This window comes from Tetrao urogallus, assembly GCF_951394365.1.
Source record: "Tetrao urogallus genome assembly, chromosome: 1".
Taxonomy (NCBI): Eukaryota; Metazoa; Chordata; class Aves; order Galliformes; family Phasianidae; genus Tetrao; species Tetrao urogallus.
In genome coordinates, this window is record NC_136813.1 from 146,495,552 (window position 1) to 146,521,124 (window position 25,573).

The 25,573-nt window shown below is 48.4% G+C and overlaps 2 protein-coding genes across 2 annotated transcripts; one reads left to right on the forward strand and one right to left on the reverse strand.

The window, feature by feature from the left end:
• Positions 1 to 639: 639 nt before the first annotated feature.
• On the reverse strand, positions 640 to 4,947 carry ARHGDIB (Rho GDP dissociation inhibitor beta; the record flags this gene model as incomplete). Its single annotated transcript, XM_079535176.1, has 5 exons — positions 4,764 to 4,947; positions 4,126 to 4,209; positions 3,094 to 3,170; positions 1,730 to 1,793; positions 640 to 839 (listed from the first exon to the last, which is right to left on the reverse strand). Exons 1-5 carry the CDS (start codon positions 4,939 to 4,941, stop codon positions 640 to 642), a joined length of 603 nt encoding a protein of 200 aa, XP_079391302.1. The 5' UTR covers positions 4,942 to 4,947.
• Positions 4,948 to 23,496: 18,549 nt separating this feature from the next.
• Positions 23,497 to 24,914, forward strand: PDE6H (phosphodiesterase 6H; the record flags this gene model as incomplete). The annotated part of the gene is made up of 3 exons (XM_079535680.1): positions 23,497 to 23,636; positions 23,917 to 23,957; positions 24,838 to 24,914. 3 exons carry the CDS (start codon positions 23,497 to 23,499, stop codon positions 24,912 to 24,914), a joined length of 258 nt encoding a protein of 85 aa, XP_079391806.1.
• Between the last annotated feature and the right edge of the window lie 659 nt (positions 24,915 to 25,573).

The window sequence follows — 25,573 nt, forward strand, 5'->3', positions numbered from 1 at the left end:
AAGAGACGCTCATGCAGAGAAGAAGAAAGAAATCATTTTTATTCTTGAGACACTGATGTCTTGTTACAGCATCTAGCTGCATCCCCCTGACTGGTTTTGCCTGCACAAGAATGGATTTCAACGGGGTGGGGCACCAGATACAAACCAGGAGACCATCATGGGAGATATAAGTAGCCATTTACAATGAGTCAGGGCACATGGCAAGTGTAACTCAGAGAGGGATTTTCCAGGGACCAGTCTGCCCTGCCAGGAGACTCAAGGAGCTGGCGAGGTGATCTTGTTTCCTAGAAAAGGCACTTCCCGGGACCAGAGTTGATACAGGAGGAGAGATGGAGGCAACAAGAGGAAGTACTGGGGGAAAGGGCGGGATATGCTTCCCAATTTAATCCATTGCATGTCATGATGGGATGGTGGTGAGAATGGGCGGGTTATTTTCAGTGTATCAGAAGAAGCAGCAAAGGCCACCTGCAGGCCTGTGCATCAACCAAGGCTGGCACAGAGCCCCAGCACCCATGAGGAGAGCTGCAAGGGCTGTGGCCGGCCATGGTGGCAGGATGGAGCAGCGTGGTGGGCATGGCCCACCTGGAGACTGGTGCAGGAGGCAAAGGGAAGGGAAGGGGGAAGGCAAATGGGGTGAGCTCATTCTGTCCATTCCTTCTTGATGGACAGGTTCCACTCCCAGGTGAGATGGTCGTGCTTGTCATCATCCGTGAAGAAGGACTTGTTGTGGTAGGTGCCTCGAGCCAGCATCCCCTTAGGAGCTTCTTCAATAGGCGTCAGGAATTCATACTCCTCTGGCCGTGGCCCATAGCTGCCAACCATAAATGTGGCTTTGTCCACTAGGAGAAAACAATCCACATGCAATGAAACACTCAGGAGGGGAATAATAAAGGAGAGAAAAAGCTATGAACACAAGTACAGATCACTGACAGAAAGGAAATAGTGGTGAGAGAAAGGGACGTGGCCAGCAAGGGGTACCATCAGTGAAGGAAGTGAGAAAGTGGGCTAAGATGGGCAGGGAGTTAAGTCTGTACCCTCTCACATCTCTATGCTGCTCTCACAACAAACAGTTGTGGGAAGTATGCAGCCTCAACACACAGATAGAGATCTCTCTTTATCCTCTGTTACTTCTCTCTTCTGGTCAGAGGACATTACCTGCATGCTTAATGAGACAATGGAGCCTTAGTGGTGGTTGTATGCGAAAATACACATGTGGGATGCGTGTGCAAAATGGGGCTTTCCTCTGCCAAGCCCAGGCAGGGCAGTACTGTAAAAACACATGAGGCTACAGGCAAGCACAATCCTCCACAGACAGTGGGAAGCTCTGCAGAGCGGCTGTGAATTTTACCAAGTGCATCTGGAAGAAACTTTGATGGGTGAGAATCTCCACAAGGACTGAGCCACACTTCAAGGGCTGATGGGGGAGGTGAAGAGGAAGCCTGTGGCAAACACCGTCTGAACAGCATCTCTGGGGACATTTCTGCTGCAGCTGGTGGTGTAGCATACAGACAGCAGAGCTGGCTTGTAATGAGTTCACACAGGCACAGGAAACAGTTGGCCTGGGTGACACAAAGTGCAGGCAAATGCACTCTGCTGAGAAGCCACATCTCCTGTGCAGCAGCACAGGGAGGCCCTGTCCTAGTCCAGATCTGCAGGAACACTTATTTGAGCAGAGAGGGTTGCAAGAGAAAGAGCATGGGTGTGAAGGGCATGCAGGTCTCTTACTCACCCTTCACTCCTGTTCGGTAGGTGTGCTGCACGTATTTTAGTCCTGACACAATGTCCCTGTTTACCTGCACAAAGTGACCAGAAGTAAGAGTCACTGGGAGAATCTTGATCCTGTATCTGCTGTTTTTTCTCTCCTTAGAGAGACGTCCACCTTGGCTCCTCACACAACTGCTCTCAAGGGTTTGAGAAAAGACACGCTGTGGGGAGTCCTAATGTCACTTCCCAACAGGCAGCCAGAGACCTGCAGCATTCTCTGTGTGTCTGAGGGCATCTCCTTGTTGACTTTGAAGGTGTCTGAGGCAGATTCCCTGAACAGACTAATAATGACAGAGAAAAGTGAAGCAAGGGAAACCAGAGATGGGTGACTGGAGTCACGCTTTCAGTACAAATATGTGAGCAAGATTCACTGAACTCTCCCAGATGCCCTCTAAACTCAGTGAGGAGCTGGCAAAGCTCCTCATGAGAGGAGCTCCTCAGGAGATGGAGGGCACAGTTTTGTTTGTAATCTTTCTTCAAATCTCCCATGGATATCTCTTGCTGCCCCTATCCCACACACACTGCCCCTCTACAGAACAGTTCCATGGTGAAACAAGATGGGAAGATCCTTTTACATCTTGAGGAGAATTCACATAGTGTCAGCTCCTACCAGCTTTGGGACTAAGGGAGGGAGTTAAGTAACTCCAGGCATCTCCTGTCAGCAGGGCTCAAATACAGCTGGAAATATTTCATTGCATAAAAGAGAGCTGGAAGTGTGTCTAAGGACAAAGCCATCTGAGACAGCAGGTAGACCTCAGAGACAGAGGGAAATCTTTCCTGCAGAGTCTACACATTTACATTTTCCCTCCTGTTTCAGGAACACTATCTTCCTTCTCTTTACCTTCTCTGCCAAACCCAGCTTTGTCTGCAGCAAACATTTGCAGAGATGATCATTTCAGTGCTGGATGCCACACTGCAGTGTGACTGAGTTTTGTTCTCAGCTGGAAACAGCAGAAATGGCTGACACACTGCTTAACAGAAGAGTAGGGGTTGAAACTAGCCCATTTGGATATGTCATGACTCGAGAATTCAGGTATCTTCTGCCAAATGCTACAGTATTAAATCTTTGCTATGCATTCATCAAGCCCAGCAATGCAAGCAGAAGAGCCATCATCTCTTTTCCTTCTTTTCCATTCTCACTCTGTGTGAATTAAAGACTTTCTCTTGGCTGTAAAGTCCAGCCAAACTCAGCCAAAATTTCCAAATAACCTGTTGTTCACCATCCTTGATGGACAGAAGGCAACTTCGTCCAAGGGATGAACAGGCAGAAGTAATTCTCTGAAAAGACCAAGTCCCTTGATGGGTAGAACAATACATAAAGCAACTCACTTTGAAATGGATCTTAACTCTGTATTCAACTCCTTCCTTTAATACAAAGGTCTCTTTCTTGAGTGCTTCAAGGTCACCTGTGAGAAGAGGATCAAGCCATTAACTAGGGGTGTCACAGCAAGGAGAGAACACCTGCAGAGGGCCAGGGCTGGGACTGGTGTCAAGGTGAGCATCCCTTCAAAAGACTGCATACCTGCAATGCGAGTACACTGCAATTGCCCGATGAGCAGACATTGGCAGAAATGCCAACACCTGAGCAGTGCATATGCATCAGTCTTCACACCAAAGCATCATAGAAGCATTAAGGTTGGAAAAGACCACTGAGATCATCTAGTCCAACCAACAACCCGTCATCAATCACCATGCCCACTAACCACGTTCCTCAGTGCCACATCCACATGCTTCTGTGTCGACAATGCTTAATACACACAGGTCTTGGTACACAGAGATATTTATGTGCAGGCTCATCGTTAGGCACTACACATTGTTAATACCCTGCTTCAGCCATGCCCAGTCCCAGACCGGGTGAACTGAGCTGTGTATCACAGCCCCTGCCCAGCTAGTGAGGCCTCCCAGGCACTGTGTGGTTGCAGTTGAACAGGAAGCTGCTCTGCCCCTCTGGGTCTGGCTTCCTCTCTATATAGAAAAGCCCATATAAGGTGAAGCCTGTTCCTCTCCCCATGTCCTCTGGAGCCGGAACTGCAGTATTGCTTGATTCTGAAGTTTCAAAACAGCCTGTTACCCAAATGCATGCACGTCCCATGTGCTCTAAATGAAAGGAAGAAGAGAAAGCAGAAGGAACCCTTCTACCAGAAGCTACCAGAGCAGTCTAGATGAGAGAAAGATCCTCTGCACTTCCCTCTGTTGCATCTTCTTTTTCATACAAGTGCACCTTAAAATCAAAAGCAAGGCCATGATATCCTCACAACTCCTCTAAAGCCCACTGATATCTCGAGGACAAACTCCCTTTCAGTTTGAAACATCCCAGAGTCTTTGTGTGTTCTTCTGTGTGCCCAGTGAGTCTGTACCCACCTGTAAGGTCCATAGTGATTGGCCCTGGAGCAGAGTCACACACCAGGGTGAGTCGGGTGACCACCACGTTGGGAGCTGTTGGGTCTGCAGGTAGGAAAGTAAGGGAGAAGCTGTCAGCTTGTGAAATTAAATGTTTGAGGGGGACAGAAACCGAAGAAATGCTTCTGAACTTCCCACACAGAGGATGCACTTCACAAAGCACCCAGTAAGACCAAACTTCTTGTAGCACAACAGGACCGTGTATCTATGCCAGACACTCAACATGGATCCCTCCAGCCACTATGTCAATACCTAGACAAGGTCTTTCTACCACAGCAACATCTCTCTTTTGGTCCCATTTCAGCACAAGCTGGTTCCCTCATATTCCTAACCCCCCTGCAGCCCTCCAAGGCTCACACACCCCATACCACAAGCCCCTTTCAAACACTAACACTCTCTGATACTTTATGTCTAATATTCAGGGCATCCTCCTTGCCAGATCCCCTGCATCTCTCCACCTGTCCATCCCCAGTCTGCCAGCAGAAGTCTAGTCAGCCAAGTTACTTTTTCTTAGAGGCCACCTTGCCCCATCTCTGTGTTCAGACACACTCTTACAATGAATCTCCCCAGTCCCTTCCTACCAGGATGCTCCTGCCTACCTGCCACCACAGGTCCATCTCCCAGCAGAGACTTCTTGTACTTAGTGAGGCTCTCATCATCTTTGTCCAACTCTTGCAGCTCCTGCAGTGTTTTCTGAGGAGGAGGTTTGTAGTTCAGTTTCCCATCCAGCTCATCATCATCCTCCTCCACATGAGGTTCCTGGGTCTTCTCAGTCATGGTCGCTTGGTCTGGGTATAAGAAAGGGACAGTCAATGGGATTGCTCTGTGGGGAGTAGCACCCTTGAGGGCACACTGCGTGTCAATTCCGCAGGCAGCCAGGCAGGCACAACACAGTAGGATCGTCAAAGGCAAATGGCAGCAGCAATCAGCAATCCTGACACTGCTGTGCTGAAATTTGGGCTTGAGCTCAGCCCCCTCTGCCCTCGCTGCTCACCCACAGACACCACACACACACAGATTTCCACCAGCCTTCCCTTGCAGGGAGGAGGTGCAGGAGCGGAGGCTGATACCAGAATGATTTACAGTCGCTCTGCAGTGCAATCGCTAGCTGACAACCCTGCAATTAGAAGCCACTGTGCACAGCTTCTGTGCTTGCCAGAGAGCTTATACAAAGAGCCACAGCCACACAGCAGGGCACAAAGACAGGAATGTAGCTGAGGACAGATGTTTCACTCACTCTCTTCTTACAAGCCAACAGTCAGAGATCATAAAAAGATCATATACCTGGCAGCAGCTCCCTTACATCAGCATGTTGTCTAAAGCACCCAAGGAGATGCACTCACTTTGATCTGTCTCTTGGTATTCTCAATGTTTGCTCACCCCAGACTCATCAGGTCTCCCTCCTGCTGAGGAAGGAAGCATGATGGTGGCTGCATCCAGCCCTGCATACCTGTACTTCATCTCTCAGAAAGGAGAGACAGGAGGGCTGGAGCTCAGCTCAGCCAGGATACACAACACTGAGTGCCAGGCAGGTGGTGAGGCAGCTTGGCCAGCATCCCAAATGGGAGGCAGAGCAGGGAGACAGAGGGACATGATAGGGAAAGAGGAGACAAAGACAAGCAAGAGGAAGGAGAGGTGAGCTGCACTGCTACACAGATCACTCAGTGCACTTCAGCTTATCCTTATATTAACTCATCCTCTGAGGCTGTTCCTCAGAGGCTAAAAATTCACTTTTTCCCTGGTTACTTGCATTTCCCCCACTAAGCATTTTGTTCCTCTCTACAGCTGTGGCCTTGAAGTTCCCAGTAGGAAGCTCCCAGGATTGTTTTCAGTTTCACTGAAAGAGAATGCAAATAAATATATATATATTTATGCAACAGTCCACAATGAATCAGCAAGTGGAATCAGGCAGCAGTGAGTAATTCACAGACCTCCCAGTGCTATCCCAGCATGGATGAGACCAGTGGAAAACATTCAAGGAGGGGCATATTGGCAAAGGCACATTACAGAGACAGGGAAGGACTGAGCAGCACAAGGGTGAGTGCACTCAGTTGTGTTACAGCTCTGATACAAAGCTGCTTTGCTACAACATGCTATGGTGAGTCAGGAACTATTGCAGGGGGGAGCAGCTGGGAAGTAAAAGGAAATCCCAGTTCTAATGGCCTCGAAGGAAAGCATGTCCCAGAAGCCAAAGGCCCCTTCCTGGCTCTGGGAGCATGAAGGACCTGTGTACTATAGGAAAGGCACGCAAGCTTGTCCTCATGAGGAAGGAAACCAGGAGCTTCTCAATAACAGCGCTGTAGCTCGTGTCCCACTGCTGTGCAGCCCCAGCACAGCCATCTAATGATGGCACCTCATGACCCTGCAGTGCTATCGCACAGCAGCCACAGGAAGAGGATGTGATGAGCTGCAGCACCTAGCACCAGGTCTTGCCATCCATTGGGCTCCAGCTGCAGATCTGAGTCACTTCCACCCGCCAGAGCTTTCTCGTGATACCAGGCTGTCTGCCCCCACTAGAACTATAAAGCAACTGCCCACCTGTTCCCATTCTACACAGGGGTTGTGATTTATCACAGGAGGAGAGCAAGATATTACCAGCCCCATGCACAGAAGAGGCAGAGCCAGAATTGAGGCATCTGGTTGCTCCTCAGTCAGACCTCCTCCTTGCATCATTCATGTTGCAGATTTCCCCTGCCAGCCCTTAGGGGAGCTCACCTGAGGTGCAGATGCATTTAGGCTCTGAAAGCCTGCAAAGAGTTACACAGGTAGCCTGCTGTACCAGTGGCAGGAGCCCATGGAGGACAGCCTGGCTGGGGCTGAACATCTGCCAGCTCAAGTACATCTTTGCAAGATGGCAGTGATCAGACCCCACTCCAGCATTTATCTCCTATCTGTGGACCTGACTTTCCTGCCATGTTCCCAAGGCAGGGAGGTGATCACATCTCACCTGTTCCCCACCCCGCCTTTACCTCACAGGCAGCAGTTCTTCAGGGCTGAGGAAGAACCCTGGGGTGTGGGGAGAGCTGGGGATGGGCTCTGGGCACTGAATCTGCTCGCTCCACCTGTGGGACCGGTGCCCTCCACCAGCAGAGAGATGCTGCAGGGCTGAGGCACTGCAGCATCCCCAGGGTGAGCATGTTAGCGCCCACCTGTTGGGGTGCTTGGCTTCCTGTGCCAAGCACACAGCTCCACAGAACCCCCAGGGCCTCAGGCCACCAGCTGCATTAAAAATGAAAAGCATTAACCCTGTAGCTGCTTTACACAAGGAGACGTGACTTATTTATGCCCTGCTCTGCTGTATTTTTCTCACTTTACTGCAGCCCCGACCCTCAGTTGTGCATTGCCTGCACCTTTGAGGTCTGGGAGCTTTCATGCAGCAGCAGAGAGAGGGCTGGAGCCATATCAGGAACTTCCCACCATAAAGCCAGCTGTGGGATGACACGGAGGGACTGTGCTCTCCTACACATAGCTGCCTGTGCTGGGGCTGCATCTGCAGCATTTTGAGGCAGAGAGATGTACACAGGGGGATGCACCTCCTCACCCCCCCATGCCACCACAAGACACAAAGAGGGCAGTCACGGTGTCAGCGTTTTATTCACGTTCCCTCAGCATATCCAATTCACTCCCTCAAATGCCCCCCTCCCTCATCCTAGGCTTATCTCCAGGAAGAGGGTTTGTGGGAGGTGAGGAAGCAATTTCCCACCCCGGGGTACTGAAACACGGCCCCACCGGTGCCCCACGTCCCACCCTAGAGGTGCGGGGGCAGAAGGGCAGCCCAGCGTCCGGCTACCGAAAATCCTTCGGGCACCGGGGGGACCCTCCCTCTGTCCGCATCCCAACCGCCGAACCCAACTTCCCCATCGGATGCGCACAGGGCCCTGCCCGTATGCCGGCCAGGCTGGGCGATGGAACCAAATAGCGGAACAAAAAAGTTGCCCCCTCCCCAGGTTCACCCCCCTCGACGTCCCCCCTCCGCCCGGGTTCGCACTCACTGCTGCGCGCGGTGCCTGCCTGCTTGCGGGGTCCTCCTCTGCTCTCAGCTCTCAGCTTTGCGCTTTGGCAGTTGGAGCAGGAAGGAAGTTGGTGGTGGAAAAAAAAAAAAAAAAAAAAAAAAAAAATAAATAAATAAATAAATAAATAAATATCACTCACACTACCAAAAAAAAAAAAAAAAAGAAAAAAAAAAGCCTCCCTCCACCAGCCCACTCGAAGAGGAAGCCCCGAGACCGCATGCTGCAGCGCTCCTTCGCGCGTCTCTCTGCCCGACCCTCCGGGCGCTGCGCTCTTCTTGCGCGGCTTTGTGTGAGCGCGGAGCCCCCGGGCGGGGTGCGGGAGGGGGCTCCGAGAGGCTCCCGGCTCTTTGTGAGGGCTGCTGCTACTGCACCTGAGCGCTCAGCTCTTTGTTGTTCGATCCCCGGTTTTAATTGTGTTTCTTTTCCTGCCTGTAATTAAGATCGGTCTGAAAAGCCGGTGCCGCTGTATATTGTTGTACTGATTTATACTGGTGATGTGTGGAAAATCGGGTCGAGCGTTTTCACGCATAGGCGGGGATACAAGTGGGGGTCGTTACAGGTGAGCCTCATTTTTCCCAAGTAACGCACGCTACCTGCTACACCTGATTGGCACATCGTTCCCATCCGGCCGCGTGTGCCCCGCTCCCAGCCATTTTCAAGCAGTCCCAAAGATCAGCAGCCTCTGGAACAATAAGCTCCCGTTTCCCAGGCATGCTTAAATACAAGAAGGATTTTACCCCACTTCCACTCCGAAATACAGGCAGGTTTTCTCTTCTTCCACTTGCAGATTGCCCACCTGCTTCTTCACTCACATCACTCTTCCGTGCACATCATCCTCAGAGCAGAATTTAAGGACAAATTAGATCATTGGTCTGCAAACAGCAAATCTGGATCTGAAATGACTGATGCACTTCTTTTAATGTGTTTGCAGAAGCAAACCGAGCTAAGCAAATCTATTGTTGAGGGGCTTACATTCTCTGCCCCAGATTCACGTCTGATAGAAAATGTTTATCACATACAAATTTTTAGAGGCTGCAGACAACTGAATCAGAGAAATCTCTACCAGGGACAAGCAGATCTCAGAAGAGAGGGACTGATTTTCCAAACCTACCTTATCTTTAACCCAAGCTGTGGGTGGCACTTTGATTCTGACCTCATGCTTTTCAGGGGACAAACAGGGCACATATCTGGCTGACAATGGATTCTCACTGAGTCAGGGTTGTAGCCTCAGAGTCATTTTAAGCCTCCATTAATTTGTTCCCGACCAAGAGAAACTGCTTAATGCTTTGCTGTTCTTTCTCACTCCTATCTCATCCTCCTCATGGGACAATACAGCAGAACTGAACAGAACACTGTCACAGGCTGCTCAGAGAAGCTGTGGGTGCCCCATCACTGGAGGCATTGAAGGCCAGCTTGGATGGGGCCCTGGGCAACCTGAGCTGATGGGTGGCAGTCCTGCCCACAGCAGTTGGTGGAGCTGGGTGGGCTTCGAGGACCCTTCTAACCCAAACCATTCTATGATTCTGTGCATACAGCGCTGTGCTCAGTTAAGACATACCTGCCAAGACCTGGTAAGCAGACACATAAGTATCTGTCAGTGAGCTTTAAACCCAGATCAGTTTCCCAGCCTTGTTCACCTGTGCTAGCAAAGGGAAGGGGCTGCATGGGAGTGCAGATTGGGAAAGCATAGAACAAGTGCCTTCCTTGACCATGCCAAGTTAAGGCATCTCACACTGCCTGGCATGAACAGTGTTGGCCTGGGCAACATTTAGACAGCTGGAAGTGCTAACTATGGTCTTCTTTTGCAGCCCATGCCTCTTGTAAATCAGCCTTTAGCATCACCTCCTGTGGTGTCTAGACTCACTCTCCAATTTCAGTCGAATCACCAGTTTACATTGGAGACAAGAACACCTTTGCTGCGAAGGTGCAAGGGTTGTGGTTACCATTTGGTTACACCCTGATTTGTGGTTTCCTTGGTGGAAATTTTAGTGGCCATGTGCAGAGACCAGTGCTGTATATGCACTATTTCTAAATGTATGTGAGCGTACATTGAGACCAGTACACCCACAGATATGCAGAGAGGTACAGGGACGTACACTTGAATATGTACACTCAACTTATGTTGGCACGAATGCCCAGAACACAAGAGAAACAGGTTTTATCCCTAGATTATAAATTAGCCAGCATGTAATCATGGATAAATGTCATTGCTCTTTGCTTCATCTTCCTGTTAGTAAGTGGGGTGAGAAGGAACTGCAGACATTGGATACGCACCATGGTGAGCAGATGGGAGCTTAGAAACCAGGCAGCATCCTTCAGGTTGGCATATCCGGCATCCCGCTGGGGAACCACGTCACTGATCTGCTGGAAAAAAAAGGCAGGTTTTGAACTATGTTGCAGCAGAATATCACTGAAAGCAAATCTCTGCCACCAAGTATTTGATCTGTGACAATCTGATGCCATGCAATGAAGACCATCTCTTGGCAGACTTTGTCAAACTGCAGCCACTTCTTAGCATGTGACAGAAGGAAGCAAGGACAATGTCTTGATAGTGCCTTGCTTGATTGCAAAAGAATGGCAATACTTCAAACATGACTTTAGTTGAAAAATAATATCTAAAGTTATTAAATAAAATGTTATTACTAGTTCTTAATCATTTGATCTCCTCTGACCACAGTCAGTCATAGAATTGGTTGACCACACTAATACACATGACCAACCACTAGCGTCCAAACTTACGGAATTACAGAATCTCAGAATGGCTTGGATTGCAAGGGACCTCAAATATAACTAGTTCCAACCCCTTGGTCAGGAACAGGAAAACCTTATTCAATATTTGAAGCGTATATCCTTCACCTACACAGCCTTTACTGCTAATAGTCAAATGCTTTCTGTGGAAGCTTATTGGATCCAACCCACCTTGAGATTTCTTGAAAACTTTAAGAAAAGATAAGGCATGGCATTATTCTTCTCTTTGTGTTTGGATTGCTGCCATCAGCTGTCCAGCACTTCTGTGGTGGCTTTTTTTTTTTTCACATGGTGTTCCACTGCTGCTAAATGTCATCTCCGTGCTCCACATAAGAGGTGTCTGAATTTGAGGAACTGAACTGTTTTATGGCTTTTAGAAGTGATTAACTGAGGAAAACATCACCTGTTATAATCTTGTATTTTCACCCACTCTTTATTTGTAAAATGTTTATATTTGAGCTGAAATTTCCTAGGCTGGAAGCACCATGGAGGGGAATACAGAGTTCTGTCTGGTGAGGCATTGGAGCAGGTTGCCCAGTGATGTGGTGGAGTCACCATCCTTGAAAGTGTTCACGAAAAGATATAGATCTCATACTGAGTGACATAGTTTAGTGGTATGGTGGTGATGGGCTGATGATTGGACTAGATGATCATAGTGATCTTCCCAGCCTTAATAATTCTATGATTCCATGGGCAAGGAATCCATTTTTGTAGTTTTAAGAGGCTCTGTAGTGCAATATCTTTTCCCACTACTCTTGTTAAATATTTTGCTTCGCAGCTATTCATTTTCATCTGTGATGAACTCCATGCACAGTGTTGCTCACTTGCATTGCTCTCTAATGAACAACACTGCCAAATTCTGTCCCTGTCCTGAGCTTTGCCTCCCCCTCAAGCTTTTTGCCATTTCCACCGAGGCTATGAGCAATGCACCAAGAAGACCTCACGGTGCAGCAAACTAATGTCAGTGAGTGCTGTAAGGACAGCATCTGTTTGAGCCACGGGTGTCCTCGGGCCAAGTGTCCCTGTACTGTGTGGAGGCCCTTCCTCCTCCTTAGATCACACACAGGTGCCTCCAGAGCACCCTTTGGGCTGTCAGCTGGCCAAGGAGCTGACTTCACAACACGTGACTGGGTGCTCCGTCTCTCCACCTCCTCCAGAAGAGATTTCCTTGAAAGATGGAGAGGAGATTGGAAATGTAATGCTTGCTTAAGTAGCTTTCAAGCCAGTTAACGTGCTAATCCCATAACCCCCATCTCTAGCCTGAAGGCACTCAAAGTCTTCACATGTTATTCCTGCATGCCTTGCTGGCCATAGGGAGAACAGCAGGGCAAGGAGAGGGAGAGGGCTTGGCTGGAGCTGGGGGAGCAAAGGCAAATAGAGCATGGAGGAAATCCAGAGGCCATCCTGAGACAGGCTAAGGATGGTTACTGCAGCCCACTTAAGGAGAGGGCAGTGAAGGTGGAAGGAGTGAAGGGGAGACAGGAAGGAAGGTAATAGGTGTGGGAACATTCCTTCCCCAAGGACTGGGGTCCCTCTTCTGAATGCCTGCATGGAGGAGAGCTGTGCCCATCTCACATCTCTCAGCGGTTGTTGGGTAGGAAGCAACCTCAGGGGGCTTCTCAGAAGTGGTTATGTAAGGTCAGATCTCACTATGTGTAATCAAATCTCAGCCCTAAGCTGATCCCTGGGCAGAGTGTTACGGAGGTATTTATCCAAGCATGCCCCGTGCGCTGTGGCTTCCCTCCGACGCAGCCAGAGCTGAAACTGGAACTAAATTAGGAAAGATGTGGCATCCTCTTTTTCCCCGCTGGCTTTAGCAAATCTCCTTGCCAGCTGCACCCTGCCTTGCCCGTGCTGAACACTCATCTCAGCAGGGAGCCTGGATTGGTGCTGAAATTCAGGCTCAGAGCAAGGCAGTGCCCAGGCTCCCGCTGGCTCTCCAGTGCTGTGCGTGCCTTGGTGTTCAGCACAGTGCTGCTCTGGGCACTGTGGCAACAGTTCTGCTTTACTGCACTTGTGCTGTTCCCACTGCGGATCCCACAGCTGTACCCTTGCCAGCCCCCACAGTGGTTTTGTGCTGGTCTCATGGAAAGCACTGGAGTGAGGATTGCCCTCCTCCCTCTCCTTCTTTGCCACTTGTTTTGTAGACTTAGGGATATAAAAGAGAAAATGTTATGCTCAACAAAGTAGGTAGCAGCTATTTAAACTCTCAGTAGCTGCCATCCAAAACATATATATACAGAAGCTCAACAACATTTGCATGCAATTAGAATTCTCTCAGAGCTAACGGAGTCATAGCCTCATAGCCGAGGACAATCAGTAGGGAGCTTAAGAGGGTTCTGATCAAAAGCATGTCTTGCTAAGGGAAAACATGGCAATAAATTGCCATCTTTATCATCTTCCTCATCATCACCTGCAGCACCCCTGCTCCAATGGGAGCTCGTTGTTGCCATTCCCAGCTGGTCACCAGGGAAACGTTCTCCCTTCTCTCTCTCTTTCCTTCCTTTTTTTCATTTTCCTCTATAACCAGCTTTAACCTTTACAGTCACTGTACACCTTCAGCTATGGACCCTGCAAATCGATCTCTGTGGATGTCAACCTGCCACTGTATCCTTTGTGCAACATGAGTAAGCCAGGTGTGCAATGACAACTCCTGAACAGTTCACTTCATCTCTGAGCTGTGCTCTCAGACATAGGGTTTGAGTTTTGGGCGGTCCTGTCTGGAACCAGATCCTTCCAACTTGGGATAGTCTATGGTTCTGTGATTCTGTGATGTGCTCATCATATTTGACTGGACCTAGAAGTGGCTGGAGCCCCAAGCCCGTGCCACAGAGCAGCCTCACAGTAAGAGGCTCAAACTCAGTTGGTGAGAGGTGCACCTCCACTCACAAGCAAGCATGAAAGCAAGGATCTACAGTAATAGAAAGTCTGGGGTGTGCCAATCAAAACCATCACATAAAAATAAAAAACTTAAAACAGTGAAACCTAAAGACTTATGAAACCCTGAGGAGAGAACCTCAGCCTTAATCCCTGGCCATAGACCTCAGCTGTAAAAGAAGAATTTTTTTTTTTTTTTTCAGTGTGATTTACACTTCCATCTCTTGGCTTTTCCCCCTTCCACAGTCATTTCACCAGGGATCAGCTATCGCGTGGCAGCTGGAGCATTCAGCATCAGTGTGCCTGGAAGGTGTGCAGTCACCCAGGAGACCAGCTAATGGGGCTGGAAGAGCTGCCTCCTCTGCCCATTAGCTGAATGTTCCCGAGGAGAATGCGGGATGCTCCCCAGCAGCAATCAGTTCTGTTTGAGAGCCTCAGCTGTTACTTCAAAAAAAGATCCTAATTATGGTGGTGGTGGCAAAGAGCTGAGTTGAATGAGATTGCAAGGCAGTGCTTTTATCTGGGAGGAGGAGGAAAGAAGAGCATGTCTGTAGTGTGCTGTGCAAGCCACAGTAATGGATGTGTCTCCTTAAGAAGAAAGAAACATTTCACCAAAATGTTTTAGAGGAGCCTCTCTGGATTGGGCTGCTGGTTGCCAAGGAGAGAGAATCAATCCTTCAGAGCAAGAGAAGGGGAGCTGTCAGGAGAGGAGACATCTGGAGCTGACTTGTGTGCAGTTACTTCTTCATAGCCCAGTGACACTGAGTCACTTGCTTCACTATTTCAAACTGAAAAAGCACTGGAATTATCTGATCTAAATAAAGACACCCTCTTGCTGGCTCTTCTGTTTTTCTTCTTAGCAATAAAGCTAAACAGTATTACCTCCACGCTTAATTCAATGCATGAACATGTTAAGTGAGTGCTAGTGGATCACTGAATCACTGCATGCAGGTGTATGGCATCTAATTCATACAGAAGGAGTCAATAATGGGAGGAGAAAATTCTAAGGAAGATCCTGGAGACACCGCTGTAAAAACTGCTGTTGAGGTGCATTTTTAAGAGTGACCACGTGCTCTGCCTACTGGCAGCCACATAGACAGGAAGGTTAACTCCTTGTGCTTGTTTAGAAAACTGAAAAAATGCCAGGTCATAGTTCAGGACTTTAAACTTGTTTGCTAAATGGTATTTGGGGGGAAATAATAAAATAAAAAAAACATCTTTCAATTGTTGACAGAGCAAGAACAGAAAAGAAAGGAAGCTTTTTGATCTAACGAACACAGTCCCCTTGCAGCACTGCCAGCAGCCTGGCTGCAGACATTTAAGCAGTGTCAGTGCACAGGAAAGACGCTCAGTAACGTTACTGCTTTCTCCTGGGACAGCTCAGCAATGGGCAGGGGATGCTCCCAAGTGATAAATCACAGCGCAGTTACACAGTGTGGAGCTCTTTGTGCTGCACGGCCACGCTCATGGCTCCTATGGCAGATGTTGGGGCGGCTGGTTCTGGTCTGCAGGTCTGTGCAATTTGTGTACATCAGCTTCCGTATTTATTAGTACCAATCATGGAAAGGTTGGTGTGAGTTAACAAAACCGTAGCCATGTACTCCTTGTTAGCGTTATGTGGCAAGACTTTGTTACCCACGTAAAGAAAGGCCAGGCTCACTGCGTAGAAGCAAGGAAATGTAGCTGGTAGCTAATGAAGTGTATGACAGCTACACAGGATTTATGTCACCTGCTACAAAAAACAAGCACATCCTCAAGTGTTGGTGCCTGAGAGCTCGGGTTTTACGATGCTCTGCTGGCATGCATGAATTGAGCACCTTGATTGAAGGAGAAAGGTGAGGACTTAATTTTTCCTGAGGGAGCCCTGGGACAGCAGGATGGTCGGACAGCTCAGATATGAGTCATCAGGCTGTGAGAGGCACTGAACCACCGAGCGGCTCCAGGAGGAAACAGCAGCTGCAGCTGTGCTGGGAATTCATCCCGTGTGTTGCCAGAGGCTTGATTTACATTTCCTCAAAGGACATCTTTCTCCAGACTGCCCATGGAAATCTCTCTCTGGAGCCTTGGCAGTGGAGGAGCAAATCTTTGCCTCTGCCACCCCCACCCTACCAACAAAGCAGTCTCCATGGCATGAGTGGAAATGAGATCCAAGTGCAGGCTGCTCTGCAAGCTGAGTGCAGGGGCACTCAGCACAACAGAGGCGCAGATCCCCAGAGTCAGCAAACTACTGTGCTTACTGCAGGCTGTCAGGTGCTTTGTCCTGAAACCAGAGCGTATGACCTGAAGGAAGGACAATGCAACATGCCATGAAGGTGCCGCCTTCTCTGCAGTTGTGATGAGCTGGTTTGCATGCATCTGCAGTTATGTATATTTGCAGCTACACTCAGTTCTCTGTATCTGTTTCTTTTTTCACCATCACAGACTGCTGGGGACATGGTGAACAGTGGGCAAGGAGGGTTGCAGCAAGTTTTTTACAATCAGGGTGGTGAGGCACTGCCACAGGTTGCACACAGAGGTGGTGGAAGCCCCATCCCTGGAGACGATCAAAGCCAGGCTGGAGGGGCTCTGAGCACCCTGTTCTAGCTGTAGGTGTCCCTGTTCATTGCAGGGGAATTGGATCAGATGATCTTTAAAGGTCCTTTCCAACTCAAATCATTCTATGATTCTATGTGAAATTTCTTTTGCAGACACCTCAGTGCACCAAGCTTCCCACTGAAGTACTGTTGACATGACAACCTCACTGACCTACAAAACTAACAGGCAATCACTTTCCCAATTCAGGTCCTACATCTGTCCTCCTGCCAGGGATGCAGAAGCACTTGGTAGGCTGTGCCTTTGAAGGTAGGAAACCTCTGCTTACCCACAGAAATCCCCCAGCAGTTCCCAGCCAGGTATGCCTGTATTGCAAGCAATCACACTCTATCAATACAGCACAACATCTCAGAAGCACCTGATATAAGATTGTAGAAATTTGTTTCAAAAGAGCTATTGTAGTCCTCAGTCACTCCATCCTCAGCCTGACCCCTGGCAACGATTACCTTCCACAGTCCCACAAGCAAAGTGGCCCTGGAAAAGTCACTGTCTTGTAAACTTGCACTCTCTGTCATTCAAACAAGCTGCTATTTCTGGTATAACTACAGTTGCCATGGCTACACAGCTCATAAATAGGGTCAAAAACCTCAGAGATGTCTTTAAGCTATTCCTTAGAATAGGGACAAACCCGGCCAAAGGTGATGAATCTCATAGTTTCCCTTTGGGAAACCAGACACCACACAGCCCTGCAGCTCCTGGAGATCTGCTCTGGGTGCAGTGGCTGCTGCTGTGGTCCCAGAGCCTGGGAAGGTGTAGGGATAGGGACTGTGGGCTGGGAAGGGATCATCTACAAGAGGTAATGGCTTTAAGCTGCACCATGGTAGGTTTAAGCTGTATATCAGGAAAACTTTATTCTCTGAAAGAGTATTGAGGCTGCCCAGGGAGGTGGCAGAGTCACCATCTCTGGAGGTGTTCCAGAACCATGTGGATGTGGCACTGAGGACATGGTTAGTGGGCATGGTGGGATGAGCTGACAGTTGGATTAGGTGTTCTTAGAGGTCTTTTGCAACCTTCACGATTCTGTAATTGTATGATTCTATAAATAGGTACCCTATTCCTGGGCAAATGTCCTTGTCCAGTTAAGTCGTAGGGCTGGTGCCTGCAGCTCTACAAAAGGAGCAAAGCAGAGAGGAGAAGGAAGGAGAGGAGAGGGAGAATGACCTGGTCATGGTGGAGAATAGGAGAGAACACAACAAGCAGAACTGCTCTGGGAGTTTCTGCCACACTACTTAAGGAGCACTGGAAATTTTTTTTCCCATATATCCGCTTTTATAAAGAGAAATGGGCCTGCTTTCCCTGGAAAAACAGGAAAACAAAAGGAATATTTCAAAAACAAACTGCCTGGAAACATGTAAATTTATAAGGTTAAGAAAAGGAAGCCTGCAAGATCTCAGAACAGCAGGGAGGAGGAGGCAAGAAGAATGCAAGCAAAAGGACTACAAGGACCGGGGGCTGCAAAGCCAATTTTCCCAGCAGCTCTGCCTACACAGGAGAAGGCAGAGAGGGAGGGGGAGCCCCAGAAATCTGACTGAAGCAGATGGAGGCATGGGAATGAGCAGCAGGGATGGGATGGAGCCTGCTGCCAGTGGGCTGCACCTGTTTATATCCATACAGGCAGGTTCCTGCCCACAGAAATCAATTTTGCTGTCAGGAGCTGCTGAGTACCATCAGCCTCAGTGTGTTTGTGTGCAAGTGCAAGGGAAGAAGCAACGCCAACATGATCACAGAATCACAGAGTGTCTTGAGTTGGAAGAGACCCATAAGGATCATCTAATCCGACTCCTGGCTCAACACAGCAGCACCCAAAAACCAGTCTGTATATTTGAGAGCATTATGCAGACATTTCTTAAACTCCAGCATTGCTGCTCCCATCTCCTCCTCCTATGTCCAGAAAGAATTGCAAAGTCTCCAAAAGCTGCATGATCATCCCCAAACACGTGGAACTTTTTTTCTCTGCTGCCTCTATGCTTGATGGGCAGGTCCTCAGCTGCACTCAGGATTTAACTCCCTGTGTCCACTCTTAGGGGTAGGACCTTATCGATTGTTCTAAATGTAACCCCAGAGTCTCAGTAAGAATTTATCTCCTTTACTTTCAGCCATCTGGAAGGCCAGAGGCCTCGTCTGTGGGCTCTGGCTCAGCAGCAGACTGATGCTGTGCCAGACCCTTCTGCCAGGGCCCCTCATGTTAGGCAGCTCCTGTCCTTGACATAGAATCACAAAATAGTTCAGGTTGGAAGGCACCTCAAAGCCCACCCAACTCCACTCCGTGCCGTGGGCAGGGCTGCCACCTACCATCTCAAGCTGCCCAGGGCCCCATTCAACCTAGCCTTGAACTCCAGGGATGGGGCACCCGCAGCTGTACCAGTGCCTCACTGTCCTCTGAGTGAAGAATTCCCCCCTAACTTCTAACCTAAATCTCCCCTCTTTTAGTTTAGCCGGATGCACAGTGAGGTTATGTGAGCAGACCTTCACTAGAGCCAGTACACCCAGAGCACTGCAACTTTGCCCTGAGGTTAGGCTAAAGCCACACAGTGCTGCTGCAGCTGAGGATGAAAATGATCTTCTAGCACTTTCCAATAGGACCCTGGTTCTTCTTATCTGCAGATACCTCTCACTTTTTTTCCAAATCTCTTGCACAGCTCTCCCAGGCAGCCACAACGGGCAATAGAAATGCACTGGAGGTATGAAGCCCTGCACAAAATAATGCATATTACTGCCAGTGGGGTTTCGCTGGGCTGGAATTAGAGCTGAAGCCCCAACTCTCTCCTTTCCGTACCTGCAGGGCACCAAGGTCACGCACTGCCCCACGTGGGCCTGTTCCTGATTGGCGCCTGGTGCCCTGATGTCACCTGCTGGCAGGGTATATCTGTGGGAGGCAGGACACCTCGAGACTTTTTTCTACCCAGGCAGCAGGACAGGAGTTGAATGGTTTGCAAGAGGAGCCTTTAGGACTGTGAGTATTTTTAAGGAGCTCGATGGAATAAGTGGGGGGGGGGGGGGGGAGGGGAAGGGGTATGTGCAAGAGAAGTTGGTGTCTTTTCCTAGCTTGGATTTTCATGCTTGGAAAACGTGAGTGCACCCAGTAGCTGAGAGAGGTAGTTGTGTTTCTGCACAGTTGTTGCTGTTTCCTCCTACTGTTAGGGCTGGCTGCTGGGGCATCAGGGCACATGCTGCAGCACTGGTGTGTCCCAGGCTCCACCATCCCCCAGGACCACACTATTTTTGAGGCTGGGCAGTCCTCGGAAGGGTTTGTTGGCAGTGCCTGGCTGTGGGCTCACTCCTGGAGTTCCCAGGGATGATCAGGGCATAGGGCACATCAGTGGGAAGCTCGTACTAAGCAGCACTGCATCTCCCATGTGAATGAATCCCTCCTTTGATGTCACCCCCTAACTGAGATAGTCTTTCCAGTAATCGCCATCTGGGAAGCTTTTGTGGGAATACAGTTCAACTTGATGTGTGTTCCTGTCTTCTGGAGTCCATCTTTCATTTGTTTGTGGTCTTAACACTTTAAGAAGAGTTGTGAGATCTTGTCTAGAGCACTGGATCAGAAAGGGTTGGACATGCATGTGCTGTTTCCATGTCTATGATTAGCCAACTCAAGAGACTAAGACTGCCTCCGAGACTCCCCCCAGGCATCTTATACTGGATTCATTATGCCCCGATGAAAGCCTGTCTGCAAGGAAAATGCCTGTGGCTCTCATGAGGTCAAGAAATAATTATCCAAAGGATTGAAAAATTGAGGGTATTTCCTCTTGGATTCTGTGTATTCCCAGTGCATCACTGCATGGAGGGCTCTGTGTCTGACATCCTTGCAGCACCATAAAGACACCAGGCACATGGTGGATTCCGTACCTGAAGTTATCTGATAAAGAAAGAAGAGACTCTGTGCTGAATCTGTCTGAAGAAAGTCAAGTGAGGCATCTGCATTATCTGCCAGGGAAATTTTCCATAGCAGATCAGAGATTAAGGAGGCAGATTAAAGAGTCAGCACTTGACAGTAGTATTCAAGCCTCTTTAGGTTCAAAGAGAAGTAAAAGAAGGATGATTAACCTGGCCAGCAACCCAGAGGTGGGATATCTGACGCAATTGAGATAAGCACATTAATGCGCATTAGGTATAATTAGCAGTTGGACGCAAGCAAGGCTCTTACCCCAAGGATTAAGCCCTGAACTGAACAGAAATGCTGTCAGGGGCAATTAGTAACTCCTTGTCAGAGGAGGGGGCAGAGGAAGTGTGTGGAAGAACATCTTGTTCCCCAGCAGCCTGCACGTCCACAGCTGCTCTTGCCCGCAAGTTGCATCCCAGTGCCGGCAGCAGCTGAGGAGCTCCAACAGCCTGGGAAGCCCTGGGGCTGCGTAACACCTATAGGGGACAGAGGAGACTCATCTGCACCCAGCATTGATCAACTATCTGCCTGGTGTGGGACCAGGGACCAGCCAAGTAACCAGGTACAGGGAAGTTGGGAAACACCGCTGGGAATATGCCATCCCAAGGCAGGGGCAGCTGATAACGAGGAGTGGGAACTGGGAAAGGGTGGGCTCCAGCATGAACCAAGGCACCTCTGCCTGTGGGTGATGGCAAGCAAGTCCCGCCAACTCCATAGTGGGAGGGAAGCTAGATTCCTTCTGCCAGGTGGAGGCTGTTCTGTGACACTGAGGCTGCTTCCTGCCTCTGCCCGTTCTTTTGGTGATGTGTGGGAAGAGTGGGTAGAGGGATACTGGTAAGGAAGGTAATAGAATTGTCCCTTTCCATTATCTTGAATGCTGTTTCTTGAATTCATGTATGTAAGAGACAGGATGAAGTGTGATTTCAGGAGATCCTTTTCTATCCCAAATCTTAGGTATAGAAGTAGCTGCATGTGGACACAGCTACTTTGGATTGGGAACAAGTAAATTCCAAGGACTGTATCTTCCCATTGATATTTCTCAATGGAATGAAGGTACAGACTCAAAGAACTACGGGGAATTGCCTTCAATGACCATTTTGTGATTAAGGTACCATGCTGGCAGACAGCAGTTGGCAACTTGAGTTGGGAACTAAGTCTGAGCTCAGTTGCCTCTTACAAATTTTGGCTGTCAGGACAAAGGGTTGGAAATCTGCTAGCCAGTTTGTTTCTCCGGTTGTACTTTTGGGAGCAGCCATTGTAAGGGGTGCCAAGGATACAGAAACTTCAATCACTGCACCTCCTGTCCCTTTCTGCAAGAGATGAAGGTGACAGCATGTGCCTGTCCAGCTACCACGCTGTGAGAATAGAGCCATAGATTCTGGGAATTGCTCAGGTTCTTCAGAGATCAGCCAAACCAGCAGCTTCTCTGAATTAAGCTGGTCCCTGTGTTTGTGGGCACACTGTGTGCTTGGGAATCGTTGTGTTACAGGCAAAGGAATAGCATCTGTGCATCCTTCAGCTGCAGACACAACCATCTGCTGCTCCATTTGGGGCTGCTGGAGCCTTTCCAGCCTCCTGCACGGGATGTTACAGCTGAGACAAGAGCCTGGCCACAAGCAACAGGAGAACTAGCATGCCTCTAGGTGTTTTCATGAGGATCCATTCTACTGCTATCACAGATGGAAGGATGTCAGGGGAGAAGTATTCCCAGACTGCCACAGATACAGAAACACGGCTCTTCACCTTGCTCTTGTCTGCCAGTGACACAGAAGGATTGTTTGGATGCTGTTTCTCCTTCCGTCTCAGGCCTTGTTTTCAGCACTCTGGCTCTTTCAGGCACTGACAAAGATGCGGACTATTCTCTAAACTAAGAAAAAAAAGAACACTCATTTTTGATGGCATTTATAGTTCTGAGATTAGAAGTCTGGAGTGTCACTGCAGGTGATATTGGGGATTAGGCCTGAGCATTATGATGACATAATAGGATTATCTTTTAGTACCAAAATCCTGAAGTTAATTCCATCAGCTATTCCATCAGCCTGGCTGCACAGGGATAGAAACTTGGAGACAGGAGTTATATAATGGTCATGGGGAAGAATGTGACTCCAGGGAGGAGAGGAAAAACTGGCAATTATTTTTGTCCATAAATGGAGTGGTCAAACTGCTCTAGCACACTAATTAGCACAGAATTTGATCAAGCTGAGGGTTCTCCCTTGGGCACTGGAGAGAGTTCCTGCTGTCCTCTCTGGGCTTTCTGTGCAGCAGCTCTCAGTCAGGAAAGGTTTTTCCCACACCAGAACTGCTGCCTGACAATTCTACAGCCCCTGAGAAGTGGAACTTGCCTCATGTGCACCATTTTGTCATGAGGTCAATGTATGCAACATAATTCTTCAAAACATCAAAATGGACAACAGATAATGTGGAAAGTTATAGGCTTTTATCTCCTCAATCCTCAGAAATTAATGTCTGTCTAAACCACAGTTTGCAATGACAATTTTTCAGAAATTCTGTGCTATTCCTCATAAGGTTGGCACTGGTAAACTTGAAGCCCTAAGTGCAGTTGCACTCAGACTAAAGGCCCATCTAGCTCAGCATCCCATCTTCACCACTGTGCAGAAGGCAATGCGTTGGCACAGATACAGGAACAAGTGTTGTATATCATGATGATTCCAAAGAACAAGATAAATCTCTAAGCCATAAGTCCATAAGCATGCCTTTATTGCTCCTAATACTAGTCATATCTAGAACTAGCAAGTAAAAACTCTAGCTCTACTCTCATGAAGGCAAACTGGAAGACAATAGTGGCTAAACCTGCCTATCCTGCCCAAACCATGGGGCAAACTGCAGCAGCAGAAACATGTCTCCAATAATCCAGCCATGTCTGAGACAGAAAAGGTATAATTCTCTACGATTCCACAGGTCACTGAACTATGGGATTAAGTTACTTTTCATTCCTATTAGGAATGTTCACAGTTTGTTATCTTAATTCTAGCATTCACAATGAAAGGCAATGCTTAAACTGCTTGCTTTGCATGCATAACAGTCTCTCTTTATATTTTGTATCCTTATGTTTAATTCTGTCACAATTCTACTTCCCATAATTATCACAAGACTATTGGTACCTAGATATGATAAGCAGAATATTGTGTCAGTCCTTGCCACTCTCTTGCAGATAGAGGGATCTGAGTCAGTCTTACTTCTGGCAGTAGCCGAACGATGAGCGAGAACCCCACCACCAACCTTACCACTGGAGATGCTCCCACTGGTCCCACCACACCACGGAAGGGCCCTCCCAAGTTCAAGCAGAGACAGACAAGGCAGTTCAAGAGCAAGCCTCCTAAAAAAGGAGTAAAAGGGTAAGGGTATTTTGGGAAGAAAAAAACTGTTCTAGTTGGGTTGCTCCTCACTGCTGAGCTGAGCTCCTGTGGCACCACCTTCCCCAGGCAAGGAACCAGGAGGCTTCTCCTGTCCCATAGTGCCATCAGCTCTCTTGTCCTGGTGCTGGCCCACCTGAGCCTAGAGCTGCTCCTCATCATCTGCTGCCCACGCTCCCCCTTCCCTGTCTGGGGCTGTGGGGCTTCTCCCCTTGGTATTGCTGTCTCAAACTCACCCTTCACCTGCTCTTTTCTTTCCTAGGTTTGGAGATGACATCCCAGGCATGGAGGGGCTGGGCACAGGTAGGCATTGCAGAATGTTGCTGTTGTGCCCCTCTTGAACATAAATGCATACTTTTCAGCACTGTAGAGGTCTGTCTGGGGTGGCCTTCGTCTGCCTGGCCTCTTTGCAGCTCTCAGGGTCACTGGAGGAGGTCAGTGCTCCCTCTGCAAGCTGCCATGGCCATGCTCATGCTTACATACACAAGGCAGAAAGGCTGTTTAGTCATGCTTCAATTTTTGGATACTTTCACTTGGCTGCAAATGGGCTTGTTTGTCTTTGTTTTCTGCTAATACTCTGACTAAGAATTTCAGCAGCATGAGGTTCTCAAATAAATGCCAAGTGCTAAGCTATTAATAGCAGAAATCACAGTAACTAAACCTCAGCTAGAGAAGTGTTTGTGCTATCACCAAAATCCTAATTTTAAGAATGTAATGTACTGATTTTGGACTGAAAAATACACACTGAATGACCTATAATTAGTCAAATAACAGCTGCACCTATCAATGAGTTACAGGTCCTGGACATGTTACACTAAATCATTCAGCATCTGATTTAAGACTGCACATCTTCAAGGATACCACAGTTTGGTTACAGGTAGTTTATAAGAACAGGAGAAACCCCGTAACCAGAATGAATTTTCACACCAGTCTCACCACTGAAGCAACCATAGTCATGTTCACAGAGAAAGATGGCATAGGAGAAAATACAGTGATCTGGTTCAGACTGGTATTAGTACCACATTTAAAGAGCTCATTGATTCACTTAATTTTCAAATGGAGTCTCACTTTTCTTTCTTGTCCCACATTTTAATGTTTTCTCAGTAAATCAGCCTTTCTGTTCATACAATAGAAATCCAAGAAGTGCTGCTCCAGAACCCGTTTCTCATTCTCTCTTTCGCAGATATCACGGTGATTTGCCCATGGGAAGCTTTCAGCCATCTGGAACTGCACGAGCTGGCCCAGTTTGGGATCATCTAAGGCTCCAGCATCTCTACTGGTGTCATCTGCTGACTCCACAGATGCCAGCTTGGTCTTTATTATGTTTGACACTGATTTCTGGCCCTTATACCCACCTGCTCATGAGCAGGATGGTTTTGTAAGAGCTAGTTATGAGAAAGTCCTTTGCAAATTAATTTGTCAAAGAAGTTATTCAGGACCCTGAACAGATTGCATGCTCCATGTGAAGAAACTACTGAAAATGTCTTAATGCCTCCCTGCACCATACGCTGTCTTCTCCCACTGTTGTAGATCTTCACGTGTGTGGAGAAAATAGGAAGCCTCATTTAAGCTTTTCTTCTGGTTAGCTGAGATAGTGTGTGCATGGGTGTGCATGTATGCCCAGAACTAATTATATCAAACGCATTCTTTTTTCTTCCTTCTCTCTCTGACAGCTTTCTATATAGGATTTCCATGGGTATGTTCCCACGTTATCTGGGACACCAACTAGTTGCCAGGAGTTCATCTGTAGATATCAGAATCAGAGTAACTAGTCCAGACATTGGGCTGTTTTTATGTGGGAGAGCCTTCCCCAGGGGTTCACCACCAGGAACCTGCTGCTAAGATGCACCTCACCAAGAAAGGGGGAAAGGGCTTGGAAAATGTTCTCTCTGCCCACCAGCTATGGGTCACAAGACTCT